The sequence below is a fragment of the Schistocerca cancellata genome, chromosome 5 (genome assembly GCF_023864275.1).
Source record: "Schistocerca cancellata isolate TAMUIC-IGC-003103 chromosome 5, iqSchCanc2.1, whole genome shotgun sequence".
In the NCBI taxonomy this organism is placed as follows: domain Eukaryota; kingdom Metazoa; phylum Arthropoda; class Insecta; order Orthoptera; family Acrididae; genus Schistocerca; species Schistocerca cancellata.
The window spans coordinates 242,441,928-242,458,574 of record NC_064630.1 but is presented as its reverse complement, the minus strand read 5'-3'; the positions used below and the strand labels follow the sequence as shown (position 1 = coordinate 242,458,574).

Genomic DNA, 16,647 nt, shown 5'->3' with positions numbered 1-16,647 from the left:
TGGGATGTATTTATAAGATTTCTAGTAAGAAAGTGTTCCAAATTTCACAACAGTAAAGCTTGTCAATCATATCTATACCAAATTGTACAATTAAACAATATATCTGTGAATCAGCATCTCCACTATATGGTGAGTAGCAACTATCCTTCTCATAATATTGCCAACTTGTACAATAATAAGGTGAAATTTGAACCCAGGTAAACCAATTTGTTTTTATCCAAATATCCTAATCAAAATATCACAAATCAGCATGGTATTACCTTATGTGCCAGCTTACTCTTCTTGCAAAATTGCAGTAACACGTATGGGTTGATATTATCAATTTCTGCAAATAACAGAAAATCTGTTAGTGTATACATCTTCTCTTCTGCAGCTCGCAAACCAGTACTGACATCAGGATGGTGACCAGGCCTACCACCTGCAAAATGGTATTAAAATTCACAAACTGAAAATACTTTCTTATACAAGCTAGACCCTCTGGAATATCATAAAACCATTTTCATAACCATTTTAAAGACAGAACACATTGAAAACACTGGCAAGAGATTATTCCACCATAAAGAAAAAAATACAATGGGTGGGGTATTGATTTAGGCTGCATTCTGTGTAAGTTACATAAACAACTGACAGTACACAACACTTTCAGGTAACAAAATAGCACATGTACAGTTATGTTAGCGGCCTATGTGGGTACATTTGTGGTGCTTCATGCCTTCCATTACAATGGGCAACATTTAGATTCAAATCTGTCTGAGTATTGTCACTATACCCCACACAACAGGCAATCATGAGAAAACTTTGAGCTAGTTCAAAGGAAGAATTTGCTAAAAGACTTTCCCAAAACATTTGTGTTAGTATAGCCCAACTTTTGTGGGACAAGAGGCATAAAAATTACCATAACTAATTTATGTCTAATCAATAGTGCATGGTTGTGACCAAGTTAGTGGGCAAAACAACTAGAAGTACGCTTTTATTTATTTTCTCTCTTTTTAAATAAGAATATTAAGATCAAAGGCATTCCTGTGTATGATGAAGGTTGGGTTTTATTTCTAAAACACACTTATAACACAGACTGGCTGCTGAAAGTTTGTGGTCACCTAAGAAAACAGTTCTGTAAACCGTTTACTGAATAGCTGAATTTATGTACAGCCATTACAGAGCACTTTAAGAATTTAAATAGTCAGCATCTCTACTGCAGATATAAGTGTGCCCATTGTGGTATATTTTTCATATAGTACTCCTCTGTCACTCAATTTTCCTGGTTAGGGCCAATTTTTAAGCCATGCTCTCAAGCAATATCATTTGTGCCTCCGTGTAAGTTATCAGTCAGCTTATAAGCTGAAGTTGTAGCAGCGATTTGTTGCTCGTACATGGGACACCAAACACGTCAACCAATGATGCTGCTGCTAGAAGCTGTAAAGTTGCGTAATCAGAGGTTGCACATTGTTAGTTGCTTTTGTAGTCCATCTAGGGGGTGATCTTACGTTGGGTATAAATTCCTTAGACAGACTGATGGTGGGAAAAAGAGAGTAACTGACTAGCGACAGACTGATGGTGAGGAACAGAACCATTCGCAAAACAGGCATCGTATATTATGTGACTGTACAACGTGTCAAAGGGAAATTTCCAGAGATGAATTCATAGGGAGGCTTATGTATGAGAATGTTTCAGCTGTGTTAATGGTGGCCATACCTTTAATATTCCTGCGAAACGTAAACTATAAAAGTGAACTAATCATCCACTCTATTTCATCCTGTTTCAGCTTATTTTGTGTGTTGTTGTTCTTTCTCTTTTCCTTTCCCGAAAGTTATGCCCAATCAGTGTGGCCATTTCTATTCTTACACCTCCTGAATCTGTCCATCACTGTGTCATGCAATTTTCTTCAAATGCCACATTCTGCCTTCTTATACACTCTTCTGTCTGCACATCTAGCTAGTAATATGGCTTCACCCCTTCTTTCAGTTCCAGTTATTTAATATGCCTTGCTAATAGCTGACAGCACCTAGTGATTTTTCTGACTAGAACTCCTTATGTGATCATGGAGCATGTCCATTTGTTACGGTAACTCAGTTAACTAGCAAAAAGAAAGGCCAAACAATGAATTCACAGAACACTATATAAGTTACTTTATCCTATCCTATAGGATGTTTCTAACATTGGCATACAATTACAGAGCATTAACCAAATAATAATTAGAGATAGTTAAAAACCTTCATATGATGAATAATGATAATTTCTTCAAAGATAATACTCTCAATCTGGCTTTTTAATACCAACAGTGACATTTATTTTGTATTATTGTAGCTGTTTCCCCACAAATCTTATACTTAGTTTACCAGCATTAATCAAATATTAAAGCTCAATTGACATTACTCTCAGTAGTCAAGTAATTTTTGATTCATTTCACATTATTTATAATTTTATGTAATGTGATATGTTGTAAGCTTCCACCTCCACTTCAACCTAAAGTCTGTGGACATATCTCAAGTTTAATTTAGGCAGTCAGAATATATTTAGTTGGGAGGAAGATCATGTGCAGGTAAACACTGGAATGTTAAGGTCTGTGACCCTGAGCACAGTATCCACACAATGTATATGTTCCATTTAAACACAGCTTGATTATTAATTTCAATTTAATTAGATAATACTATGCAGTAGGTAATATTCAATAATTCACAATGAACCTAACACATAATGCTTATTCAACAACCATTTAAATGCTAACAGTTACAGTTACAAAGACATATTTTCATTATGGTCAGTGTCATTCTGGATTGTCTGTCATTAAAAACACAAAAATTTAGATGAAACATCGTTTATGGCAATTACTGTTTATCATTCACCTGCAGTTGTTAACTTGAAACACTTCATAAACTTTAAACTAAAACAACACTTCTGTAACTGCTCCTTGTCACCATATTTTCATCTGTATTCTCTCTCACACATCACATTTTCCCTGCTTTATAATCATTTACATTAATCTAACATTTAATATTCGTTAATATTCCATGTCATGCCATTCCTCAAAATTCTGACTACCTCCACTCATTCATTCATTCATTCATTCATGTACCATAGATTCATCAAGAACTTTCAGGAACATGGAACAAATCAAGGTACTTATTAATTTGAGACAAGTGCAGCATAGAAATTTAATCTGTGCCTTGTATTATCAGTAAATTATTCACCATACTGCCAAATGCTATTCACACTTGTGTCACCTAAATGTAATTGAGTAAATTAGTAAGGAAACCGCTACTTTGAAAAACCTGTTGCTTCCTCAGTTTTATTGTATAGCTGCTACTTATCTCCTATTAGTAGCTTAATATTTGCTTGATTACAGTGTCATTTTTCAAAGAAAATGTTTTTACAACTTTTAGTACATTATCACTTTGTAACAAATACTACTAATTGTAATGCAACTAACAGAACTTTTAAATTCCTGAATCCTGATATTCAGATAATTTGTAAGAGGGGCTAATGAGGGTTTCCTCTCCTTTAGAATTGGTAAGTATTTCCAATTTTTTTTGCTTTATGTTAAATAGGAGCTTGTTGAATACTTTGCCACCAGAGTACATAACTCCATTATGAGTCTTGGGCAAGAAGGATAATCATCATGAAAGTCATTTCTGCATTTTGTATTGCAAATGTGTAAGTTAAAGTTCCATTGGAATTGATTTTTATTATAAGCAACAAAAACCATTAAGGAGTAAATGTATTGGTAAGTTGTGTACAAATTTTATGAGCCTTGACATGGCTAGTGCAAGATGCACGATTCTCCACAAGATGCACAAATATCAACTTAACATATTATTCTTACTACTTGCTTCTGCTGAACAAACATTTTGTTTACTTCTTCATTAATTTATTTTTCCTTTGCTCCATTTTAGCTTGTTATATAGCTGGACCACAAGGAATTTTACATCTTGTGCAGTGCTGAAAGGTCACTATTAATGCAATAGCTGCTGGGAATTCATTTATTATTCACTCAGTTACAACTAGTTTTGTAACCAAAAATTTGCATGTTCAGGTGAGAAGCAAGAGAACCTAAGGAGGGCAAAGTTTACAATTAGAACTAACCTTAGCTTGACTATATCAAAGTGCCGCAGTGCCAATTACAGGGTGAGGACTATGGCTTTTACATTGCGATTACATCCCCATGAGGGTAAATAATGTGTGTCCCCCATCTTCCTGCTTGAAACTGGCATATAAAAACATACCCTTCATCTGTGAAATGAGAGAAGACAAAAGGCAAGATGAAACTGTAAGAATAAAATGATGCCAATCAAAGGAAATGGACAAGAATCCCCCAGCATATCCAGTGTATCAGAAAGTGCCATGTGCAAACAACAGGTGAAGTGACCAGGACACCAACACAACACAGGTGTGGTGTGTAGGTTATGTTCACAAAAGACTGTCCAGGAGCGTATGTGTGGAACCAGAGGTCCAACATAGGAGTCCAATGGTTCCAAAGACACATTAGCAATGGAAGGAATCAAACCCAACCAAGAAATTTAGTGGAACATCTGGATTTTGGTTTCGCACGGATGTTCTCCTATCTTCTTGTGCATTATGTAGTTATTTCACAGTTGCGTTTGGTTCCTCCCATTGCTAACGCACTTTTGGAACAACTGGGCTCCTGTGTCGGACCCCCAGTTCTGCACATGCGAGCTTGGGCGATCTTCCGTGGACATGATCTGTGCACTACATATGAGCTGTGTTCGTGTCCTGGTCGCTTCTGTGGTTTGCTCACCGCACTCGCTGGTAAGCTGGATCTATTTGGGGACTCTGTCCATTTCATTTGATTGCCATCATTTTCATCTTATGGTTTCATCTTTCCTCGTGTCCAAGTAATTGACGCTGCAGCACTTTGATACAGTCGAGCTAAGGTTATTTGTTATTGTAAACTTTGTACTTTCTTTAGGTTCACCTGTTCTGCACCTATTTGCCAGCAGCTGTCGTGGTTTGATTAGCTGAAATGGATTACTACAGCTGTGGTTGCACCACATAGCAAGTGTCCAGTAAATAATGTATGCTCACAAAGTCCAACACATTTTATACTACTAAAGCAAGTTCACAAGATTTCAAAATTATTAAGGCTTTCGTGGCCACTTGTTGACAAACTGCCTATTGGCTTCTGTCTCGGGTTCTTCGGCCGACGTTCATCTAATGATTTTTCTGACGTTTCACCAGCACGAGTGGCTGGCATGTCAAAGCTTCACCCTCAATTGCAGTTCACCACCGGCAATGGAGGGTGAAGCTTTGACAATGCCAGCCACTCGTGCTGGCGAAACGTCAGAAAAATCATTAGATGAACATCAGCCGAAGAACCCGAGACAGAAGCCAATAGGAAGTTTGTTCACAAGATTTGTTTCATTTCACATAAAAATAAAAGAATTTAACAAGATACATAGGACATCCACAGTAAGTAAATTATGACTACATCTTTATTCCATTAGGCACATTACAGTGCATGGTGATGGCAACTTTGGATACCTCTACATTTCCCCGTTTCCTGTACCATACATGAACAGCAAGCAGAAGGAACAACTGTTCAGTGTGCATAAGGAACAACTGGTGATAATACTGTCTTGTTCTCAGAATTTTAGCGGTAAACCTTCCCGATGTGACATAGTTAATTAGAATTATTCCATCTGTTTATGACTTCAACTGCTGTTAACAAATAATTTTCTTTTTTCTACTTGCCTATTTCTTAAATCTTGTACATTTCCCAAGTAGTATACATGTGGCAGTGTTCGAATATCCCAAAACACTAAACTACTTCCCAATCACTTTCATTATTCAACATAACATTTCTGATGTGCTGATTCTAATGCTGCACTTAGTTTTACTGTGAAACCATTTAATTAAAAGTTGGATCTAACAGAAAATTCCACCTCATTAAGGAATAAGAAAAGCCTTGAGGGTTAGTATGTGTTTCTGGGCATAGTGACGCATAAAGACTGGCAGTTCATATTTCAAACAACACATCTGAAATTCTGCAAAACTAATAATTTATAAGATAATTAATATTCAGTTTCAGAACTAGCTACATTTTCCATTGTAGATTTTGCTTCTATGCTCATTACATTCCAACCTTTCCAATAATATATCTGCAGACTTGAATTTTGTGCACAAAATGGCATACTTCATTAAAAAATAAGCACTTAATTAAGATTTCTGCATAATTTACAGTAATTTTTCATATGGGATTTGTATTTGTAAGTCGTGTATTCCTCACACAGATGCACAAAACAACTCTAGAAACTTTCTAAACCATCACATTGTTCACTAACCGAATTTTTGCCAATACTTATAGAAAGTCCTGAATCTGACATAGCCATTTTTCAAACCTTCCTGAAGTTTCCAATCTTTAAATATTTGGACATCACTCAAAATCTACAGTCTATGCCCAATCTCGGTTGAGCTAACGAACGTTTAACATCTATGTCGAGCACGCTCCTGGTGTTCGCTCACTCAACCACTGTGCGCAATCTGTTTACAAAAATATATGTATCAGCATCTGAAAAAAATCAGTAATGTCGACGTCTCGGTTGGGTCGGTCGGGTCAGTCGGGTCGGTCGGTCAGTCAGTGCAACAAACAGCGAGGTCATCGGTCCCACGATCTACGGTGGCAGAAACTAAGGGGGGATCAACATCAGCGGCACAGTTCAGTCCAATCAACGTAAAACAAAAAAGCCAAACGAAGAGGCAGAAGGAACATTGGGATGACAGCAAGAGTAAAGAACAGAAGTGGGGAGGGTTGGAGATGGGAAGGGGCAAGAGCAGGGGGCACCCTAGAGGCACTATACACACTGGGACACCATTACTGCCACCCCGGGGAAGAAGACACAAGAAAAGGGGGAAACAAAATGGCACAAAAGCCCAGACAGAACATAAGGAAATAAGGGGGGAATTTGTGGCCAGCACAGAGATAAAGATGAAGGCCTCCCAAACCAGCACCAACATAAACCAAGGTACTCCAATTCTGGAAGGAAATTCAAGTACTTAAATCTCGGAGGACAAACCACTTTCATAAAGAAAACCGAGGATGGATGTAACCACGCGAGGTTCATCTGCTAACACTCGAGACAAGGAGAGGGGGAGGGCATATTTAGTGTGAAGGGCCAAAACGAAGGGACAGTCCAGCAAAATATGGATCACTGTGAAGGGGGCCCCTTAACTACAAAAGGGTGGGGGAAGGCCTATTATGGAGTAAATAAACAAGGGTCAACCTGGTATGGCTGATATGAAGATGGCACAGAGGACAGTAGATTCTCACTGATAGGGGTGGGGAGAAGAATGCCACATGGCAGGAATCCCCTTAATTGCACAACCCTACCAGGGACTGCCCACAACTGCATGAAAAGGAATTTGAAGTGAAGTCACAAATCCATCCCTGCAGGGGTCATGGAAAATGAAGGTAAATGATGCCATGACCCACCCCCAGCCGGAAGATCGTTAACCTCATTACCTGGGGTATCCTCATGGCCAGGAACCCAAAGTAAATCAACTGAATAAGCAGCACGGTCAAGATAGCAAGAATGTTGCAGATGGCTCAGGAACCAAGATGCAGTGGGAAAAACACCATACGATAGCCTGAAGGCCGCTCATCAAGTACTTGTGTAACAAAACTTGGGTGAGAAAGGACAGTTTAATAAAGTAGAGGGACCTGTAAATGGCTATCAGTTCCATGGTAAATACCCCACACTCGGGAGGCAAGAGATGATCTGTGCCAAAAGAAGACATGACAGCATATCTCGTGTGATCCCAGGTTTAAAGCCATCAGCGTAAAAAACAATAGCATCCTGAAACTCTCATATGAGCAGGTGGAAAAAACAACAGAACACCATCAGAGCAATGAAGGCTTTAAAACCCCAGAAGTATCCATCCAAAACAGGGGCTGAGGAACTAACCAGAATTCGAGGGGGGAGTCTGTTCAGGAGAGAAAGTGGGGAACAGAACAAAGAGGGAAGACGAAAATCATGGCAGAGAGAAGTGAGGCACAGCCCAATGGTAAACCCACCCACAGGTGGGCAATGGGCAGGCGAAATCCTGAAACCACAAAAAAAGAATAGAAGAGCAAAGGTGAGCAGGGAAAGTACAGAGAGTGATTGCATAGAAAACCTGGAGTTGGGACCATTGAACTGGAGGGGGGAGTGGGGGTCCTAACATCAAACATGAGCCTATCAACAGTGTTAGTGTGAAAGGCACCAGTGGCCAAACAGATACTACAAAGGTGGATCAGGTCCAAGAGAAGCAGTGTGAAAGGGGAAGCTGAGCCATAAACTTGACTACTATAGTTTGGTTAGGACAGAACTAAGGCCCGATAAAGGTGGAGAAGAGTCTAATGATCTGTGCCCCAAGATGTGTGGGCAAGGAAGCAAATGAATAGTGTTTACAGAAACAGCCAATCTTCAGAAGGCAGATTTGGGGCAACCAAGTAAGCTTGTTATCAAAAAGAAGACCCAAGAAATGAAACTGGGGAAACAATATCTGGCATTGGGCATCGACGTAAAGCTCCAGATTGGGATGGACCATAGTGCAGCAACAGGGGGATAACAGAAAACCATGAGAGAGAGTCCACGCAGAAGTGCGCCAGATGGCACCCAAGAGCTGTTGCCCTGTAGAGGCCACAGAGTGGGTACTAGCCCAAATACAGAAATCATCCACAGACAAAACAGGGGTGACCAATGATCCGACAGAGGCCACAAGCCCATTAATATCAACGAGGAAAAAAAAAAAAAAAAAACATTTATATGGAAATCTGTGGAATGCCATTCCCCTGCGTCCACAGAAAGCTGAGAATGGTGCCAACCCCACTCAGAATGACCAGTGAGACAGGATCTGGCGAATAAATATCAAGAGAGGATTCTGGAGACCCCATTCGTGGAGTGTAAATAAGATGTGATGGCACCAAGCCATGCTGTAGGCCTTTACACAGATCTCAGAAAACTGCAACGAAATGGAGGTGCTGCGAAAAGACCAGTCAAACTGTGGTTTCCAACAGATCCTTACCAGGCTTAAGGACAGTAACCACAGAGGGGAAGGCACCTAAGAGCCAACTGCAGTTCAACACTCAGAGGAGCTATTGCTGTTGTGGAGGACTGGAGCATTAAAGCAACTGGTTATGGGTGGAACTGGGCCCATGGGCAGAAGCCTGGGAAAAGGAGAAGGCCAGAAGAAGTTCCCTTTCAGTAAAAGGTTCACTGCAGGATTCCGGTTGAAAGGGGTAAAACATAAGTGGGAAGCTTCATACCACTGGTTCCAGAGGAGGAAGGTAGTCGGATAGGAGGCTGCGGGCTTTCAAATTAAACTGAAAGATGTGGTGGTGGCCCTTAACTACATAACCTCAGACTCAGAGTTGTAATATTAAAAGTTTTGGCTGGTTTCGTTGTCTAGGGGCTGGGATACGTAGTTGCCACATTACAGGCCAAATACTGCTGAGTCTACAGTATACGATAAGAATACACACATGAATCGAATGGTCGAAGGTTTCTATCACTCGGCAATTGCTAATTATGAAAGTAACATATCAATTTATAAATGAAAGATCACAATTAAATAAAATCTGCAGGCACTATCTAACGTCTTTAAATGATGAGTACAATAGTAGAAGTACTTTTGAGAATGCGGTATATTTCTGCAAAACACTTAATGGTGTCGATGGTCCAGCAATTAAATAAAATATAAGTTGAATAACAGGGAAACAATAGACTCCTACTGCACATAGTTATGAACAACAACATAGCTCGCAAGATATTCACTTTTAAACTCACACTACATCTTCACTGCAGAAGCTACGGAAATCACACAAGAACACAGGTTGGCACTCCGAAATATTTCTATTCTCCGCGACCATGCGCAAACTGCCCCACTGTCCAAGTATTTCCGCCAACTGTGCATCCAACGCGCTGTACTGTCTGGGTCCAGCACTCGTATCCTGTGCCGTACTGTCCACAACTGCCGCACTGCCAGAATTCCCTCCCATCCAGTCTCCCCATTCACGAGCGCTGTGATTGGCTAGAGCACTCGCACCATATTTTCAAGCCAACGCACCCACACACACATTTAAGCACATACAAAACAATGGATTTACATTTAAATACTTGAAATTAAATAAATATTCCTACAGCTGGACCATAAACACGCTCTAATACACATTATTAAATAAATAAACATATAACAAAAGAAATAGAACAGGTAGGCGAGTTGCCTAATGTCTCTGTGCTTCCTAAAACACAGTAAATATTTAACCAATTTCTTCATGAATAGTATGTATCGGATATGAACAAAGACATAGATGAATAAATATATTTATAAGCATGCTGCTACCATTTTTTCTTGTAAGTGTGGAGTACTTATGGCCTGGCACGATCAACGGTAATCGGATACTCTGACCTCCAATAGCTCATATACTATTCTAGTTACATGTCTGTAATTCGTTCCAATTTAGGTTTACACTAATAGCTTTCTACAGATACATCGATCGACAAAATCGGATGAAGCATTTATATTTTGGAAATTCGTTGCCGAGTGTTACTTGTATAGCTTACCATCTAATACTAAACTTTAAACTAATAAATGTATGGAAAATCTGATTACACCATCGGCATCGTAGTGCAAATAAAACAAATGTACATGTTTCTTTTTGATGTATCATGATTGATCTGGTTACTATTAATTACTATACAAACTGTGAAATGTCTGCCATTAAGGTTTCACAAAGTTCGCCATCTTTGGCACGTAGACATCTCCTTCATCGACGTAAAGCATCATCCTCGTCACAGTGGAATTCCCAGCCACATGGCTGGACCATGCGCTGGGGCTACCCCTCTCGTCTGACTAACGTTTGGCACCACGTGTTTGCTAACGAGCGCGACCCTGCCGCGTGGCCCAAGCGGTGGCCGCCAACTCTGAACTTAGAATACTTCCAGGGCGCCACAACTCACCCGTTACCTCACAATGTGAATGCAAAATGAGTCGCAATGTCTTGTAGTAGAACATACGGATCCGTACAAAGGTCAACTGGGAGGATAACATCCAGGATGGAAAACTGACACTGGCAACCTTGTAGTGTGCCGATTGTCACCAAAATGGATGGGGTGACATCCATAAATAAGAGGTTAGAATCAGGTTGGAAGGGGGAGAGTTTCACCAACATGGATGGGATGACATCCATAAATAAGAGGTCAGAATCAGGTTGGAAGGGGGATGGGCACACTGAGGGGGAGGGGGGGGCGCTTTGTTCCTCCTCATTCATAGATTGAGGAGGGCAGAGCTCAGAGAAAAAGCAGGCTTCAGAGAGACCTGAAACTGAAAGAGTGGGGGGCGACCTTGGGGCACATGGAACTGAGGCTCCTGCGGCTGACTTGTGGCATCTATACCTTCTTATAAACTGGAGAATCTGGCAAATGTAGAAAGTGATGGCCGTGACAATTAACATCCACAGGCGGTGGAACACGGGCTCCCCTCATGGAGTAGGTGTCCACTTTCACCACACAGTGTGTCCACTATACAGCAAGAGGACATGCCTAACACTCAAAACGACTGATGACCTCAGATGTTAAGTCCCACAGTGCTCAGAACCATTTAAACCAAACCAACCAACACTCAAAACACCGATTGCCAGAATAAAGTCACTGGTATCTATGCAACTGCCCTTATGGCCTTTCTGAACATGCTGAATAACATGAACGCTCTGCTGTTCCAGATTGGATCCAAGCTCATCAGTTTGAAGGATAAGGTCCCTATAAAAAATGGCATCCTGAACTATATTCAAAAATGGGTGAAGAGTAATGGACACAAGGATGTCACCAAGATGGTCACAGCCATGAAGGGCCTCAGACTGGGCACCAGAAGAAGTTTGATCAACAGCGAACTCAACCATATGTTACTAAGAGATCCACTTCGCCAAACTTGTCTTCAATATTTTCCACGAAAAATAATGACCAGGTGGAAGTGTCCCTGTCATTCCTGCTGCAGACCAGGTAGCTGAGTACACACCACGAACAAGTTAGGATAATAACTCTAAAAAATTGCAAGCTGCATTCTTCAAGAGAAAAAAACTATATATCTATACATACTATTAAAAGTAGCTTACTATGAGAGAAAAAGGTAAAATACAAGATATAATCAGATATGTTTCACAGAAAGAAACTTATCAGAAACAAAACTCATGTCATATTGTAAAAAGAACAAATTAGTTGAAAAATCAAGCTTACCAAGCAGACGTAGAAGCTTGCTAATTACAAAAATAAGCTGTTCAAGGCGTAGCAAATTAACAGGACTGAACTGCCGTAGGAATCGCTGCCTGTATTGAGAAAGCTGACTATGGGCAAAGCTCAGCTGCAATGAAAATGTACAAAAAACACCATGAGACAAATAAACCAAAGGGCATACATTAATAATTAAGAAACAATATCAAAAGGACAAAAACGTTGCAGCTCATAGTTTACAATGAGAGAAATACTAAAATTATACAAAGCTGTTCAAATGAGGAACCAACCAAGGTAGGATAAGATAGTGAAGGATATATCAGCTAAACCCTTAAGTTACAGTTATCATTACTGAAATAATTCACATTTGATCCTTGTCTGATTCTTTATCTCATAGTTCTTAGTAAACTGATTTTCACATCCCTTCTATTTCCTCCCAAATGTCTCTTGAACAAGAAAAGAACTCAAAGTATGATAACCAGTTTTGGAGAGCTTAATTATGTAAGTTAGGTCATCTGTTGTAATGGCTGTTTGTTCATAGTCTTTATTTATTAGATTATTCTCCACTAATAATGATATCCACTCTAAGCTCTTGTATGTTAATAATACTATTTCAAAATGCAAAAACCTTGGAATTTGAGGAGAAATAATGAAAAATATGTCAGTACCTAGTGCCAAGACACTAGGTACTAACTAGGTGCCAAGACAGAGTTTTGGAAACAGATCAATAGAAATAGCATTGTTTGTCTGTCAGCAGTCCATAATTTCTTTTATGAATTGTATTTTCCCTTTGTTTTTAGACAATAGGCAGACATGAGGTGTTACAAGTATGCAGAAGAATGGACGTACTGAGATGCATCCATCGCCAAAGGTGCTAGTGCATATCTGTGAGGTGGTACTCAACTCTTAAGTGCCCAGTTCAGATTCTAGTGGAGAAAAACATTTTAGGTTGGATATAGTTTTACCAGTACTACAGTTTTTCACTTGCCATGCTCTATTTTTATGTTCATAAGTTTTGGAGTTACTACTCCATTTTCAAGGATTAGACATTTTTGAGTGTTATATCTGTTTCACTTTCTGTCCTAGCAGTAAGTGAACAATGCCGTTTTCAAAGTGCATTGAATTCCTCAACCAGTTTGAACTTAATAAAATTCTTTAGTGTACTGGACCACAATATTATTAAATACAACAACACCAAAATTTCAATTGTCTTTGCAGCAGTTTTCCTCAGTTTAATCAGCCTGAAGAAGACCACAGCAAAAACAGTCAAAACATCAGTTTTATAGTATTTCATAAAGATGTGACCCAATACGCAGAAGTATTTTATTCACACATTTTTGTTCTCCAAGATTAGCACCTCTGATTACATTAACTACCAAATAAAGTATTGTTAATGACTACCTTCTGCACTGTTCATTTACTGCTTATCTGGTAAACTGAAGCACACACAACACACACATTCTCTCCCCACCTCTCCCCTCCCCCCCTCTCCCCCCCCCCCCCTGCAATTTTGGAGTATTTAATAAAAGTATCTGCTATGTAGGAACTGTTGTTTACAGTTCTCTTTAACAGAAATAATGTCACTTTCTATGGCTTCTTTCCTTGTCTTTCTTTTAACATTATTCCACATTGATTTTATTTCGCTGTGCGATCTGTCAATTTCAGATGAGATGTGCAAACTGCTTGATTTTATTTCACAACTTTTCTTTGTATGTTAAACTACTTTTTATACTATAAAAGTACTTCCAGATCATTACAAGTTCTGATTATAGAAGCCCTTTTGTTGTTGTGGAGAGACTTTCATATCCCCTTTGATCCACAGTTTCTTTAATGACTTCCTATTATTACATTTGATTATTTTTTAAGAAACCTACAAGGGTGTGCTAAACAGTAACGCCTCTGAATTTTTTACGTGAAAATAATTAAAGGTTTTTAATAAAACAAATATTATTAACATTCCACACCTTTATTCTTCATGTCTACATATTTATTTCTTAAAATAATCAACCTGGTGACAACACATTTCTTCCAGTGAGAGACCAGTTGGTTGATACCTTCACTGTATATCAATTTGACTTCGTTGACAGAGCCATAACATCAACCCTGTTTGCACTGCTTCATTGCTATCAAAGTGAAGTCTTCGTAGGTGTTATCAGAGTTTTGGAAACAGATCAAAACTGGAACTGCACAAAGTATGATCAATGCCAGTGAACCAAACATGCTGGATTATTGCAGGTGTCGCAGCGCTCTTTTAAGGTCTCGCACTGTTGTGCTGAAGGAGAGGTCGCTCGAGGTGTGGACAAAATCTTGGAATTCATGCTTTCAGTTTTCGAAGGATCTCACAGTACCTAGCAGAGTTTAAGGTGGTGCCTTCTGGCATGAATTCCAAATGCACCACACCTTGAACATCTCAGAACACTGAGCTTTACTGCCTGCTGATGGGCAGGTCTTTAAATTCGTGGGCACCAGTGATTGTGGTGGAACTCCACCAACGCTCTCTTGTTCTTGGTCAAAATGGTAAACCTAGCTTTCATCATCATGTCACAATATCATTCAGGAACCCATCAGCCTCATGCTCAAAAAACAAAAGAAATTGTTGACAGATGTCCAGTCTCATCTGTTTCATGTCAGGAGTGAGCATTTAAGACATCCAACATTCACTCAAGCTTTCTATACTACAGTTCTGCACTAACGGACCGTGCACACACTCACAATATGCCACAATTACTTGAGAGTTGTGTCTTTATCCGACGATTTTCTCTGACAAGTTCATCAACCCGATTCCTATGAGTCTCGTCAGTTGCCTTAAGCGGTCATCCACTCCAAGCTCTGTCACACACATTGAGGTTAGCACCACCATCTCCTTCATTACGAGCACACGCAATCGAACTTTGCACATTATTTACATCAATATAATCATCACCACACACAGCTTCCATTCCTCTGCGGATTACAATTGGAATAATATTTTCTTTGGTTAGAAACTTGATTAAAATACACTGTTTCTCAAGCACTGACATAGTTATGTTTACACACCACCTTGTTCAACTCTGAAATTCAGAGTCCTCTAGCCTGTCTCTAATGACCTTGTTGTCCTCCTCCTCCTCCTCAAGAGTCCGCTAGTAGCACATGGTTGCAACTTGCGTCAATGAAGCAGTAGAGTCAACTGAGTAATATGCATGACATTTAATACCTCAGCTGATTTTGAGAGCAGAATAAAAAATTCAGAGGCCCTACTTTTTCTGCATGCCGTCATACTTCCCAAAATGGATCCAAACTCAGTAAGAAAGACCTTGAATTTAGAGCTAGCATTAGGTTTATTTTAAATGTCACCCCCCAATCAATATTTTTAAGCTTCCTTTAAAAATTTCAGTAGTTTAGCCATTCAGCCTCACACTTTTCTTAAAGTGTTTCTGAACTAAGTAAGTGACTAATTGTATATCTTGATCTGACTATCTGTTTACAAAAGGATGGACACTTCTCTCTAACTTCTGCTGGTTGTATGAATAAATTACCTATACGGGATCTACTGTGTTTGGTAATTCTAGTAGGGAAATTGATGATTGATACTAAATTATAAGCAGCTAACAGCAACTCTAGACCACTTTTCCTGCCATATCCCTTAAAGAAATTTACATTAAAAATCAACTCAAATTAATAACACCTAGCTTTTATCTGATAGACAGCATAATATTTCATCAAATTCTTTTATGAAAAATTCCAAATTACCCAGTGGAGAAGTGTACGCTGCAACAGTCACAAGTATCACATTCTCCCAATATTAACTCATAAGCACATGCTTCTATATCCTGATCTATACAGAACTTAATAATTTCTACATTTTGTATTTATATTCCTTTTATATGACTAACAACCCCTTTATCCATATTGGGACTACATCAATATGCAGCCAATTTATAACTTCTTACATTAGGATTTCTATCCCTGTGCTTATATTGTGTTCAGACAAAATAAATCAATTTCTTTCCAACTATTGATATCATGCAATCACATCAACAACTCATTTACTTTATTTTTTTTATACATATAATATTCTGATCTTGCCAAAATGGTAATGAAAGCTGAAGACTGTACCCACATTCACAATGTGAACTGATTAATAATGGGACCTACATACAACAATCCAAACACAGATTGCAACATATATGTTGTGCGTCATAGGTAAGCTAACAAATATCTTCAGTGTAAAGCAAGAAATCTGCAAGCTTTCAGAAATGTTAGCTTTTATAACAGTGTCTTGACATCTTCTCAAAATAACTTTTTATGGTACATTTTTGAGTGGTCTGGAAAGTTATTTCCATTCTCTTAGCTGTAGCTGCTAAAGCCTGACTGGATCTATTCATCAAAATATTTAAATTTAGTCACTTGATTTATTGTTCTATTTTTATCTTTAATGTTTGACAGTAGT

General features: G+C 39.0%; 1 protein-coding gene across 1 annotated transcript in view; it reads right to left on the bottom strand.

Annotated features, from left to right (window-relative positions):
* The window catches only part of LOC126188286 (ATP-dependent DNA helicase DDX11-like), a 139,393-nt gene that overhangs the window by 55,413 nt on the left and 67,333 nt on the right, over positions 1-16,647 (bottom strand). The window contains exons 8-9 of the mRNA XM_049929870.1: positions 12,225-12,348; positions 261-418 (exon numbers count right to left, since the gene is read on the bottom strand). Of these exons, the coding sequence (XP_049785827.1) occupies positions 261-418; positions 12,225-12,348 (282 nt within the window). The remainder of the gene's footprint in view (positions 1-260; positions 419-12,224; positions 12,349-16,647) is intronic.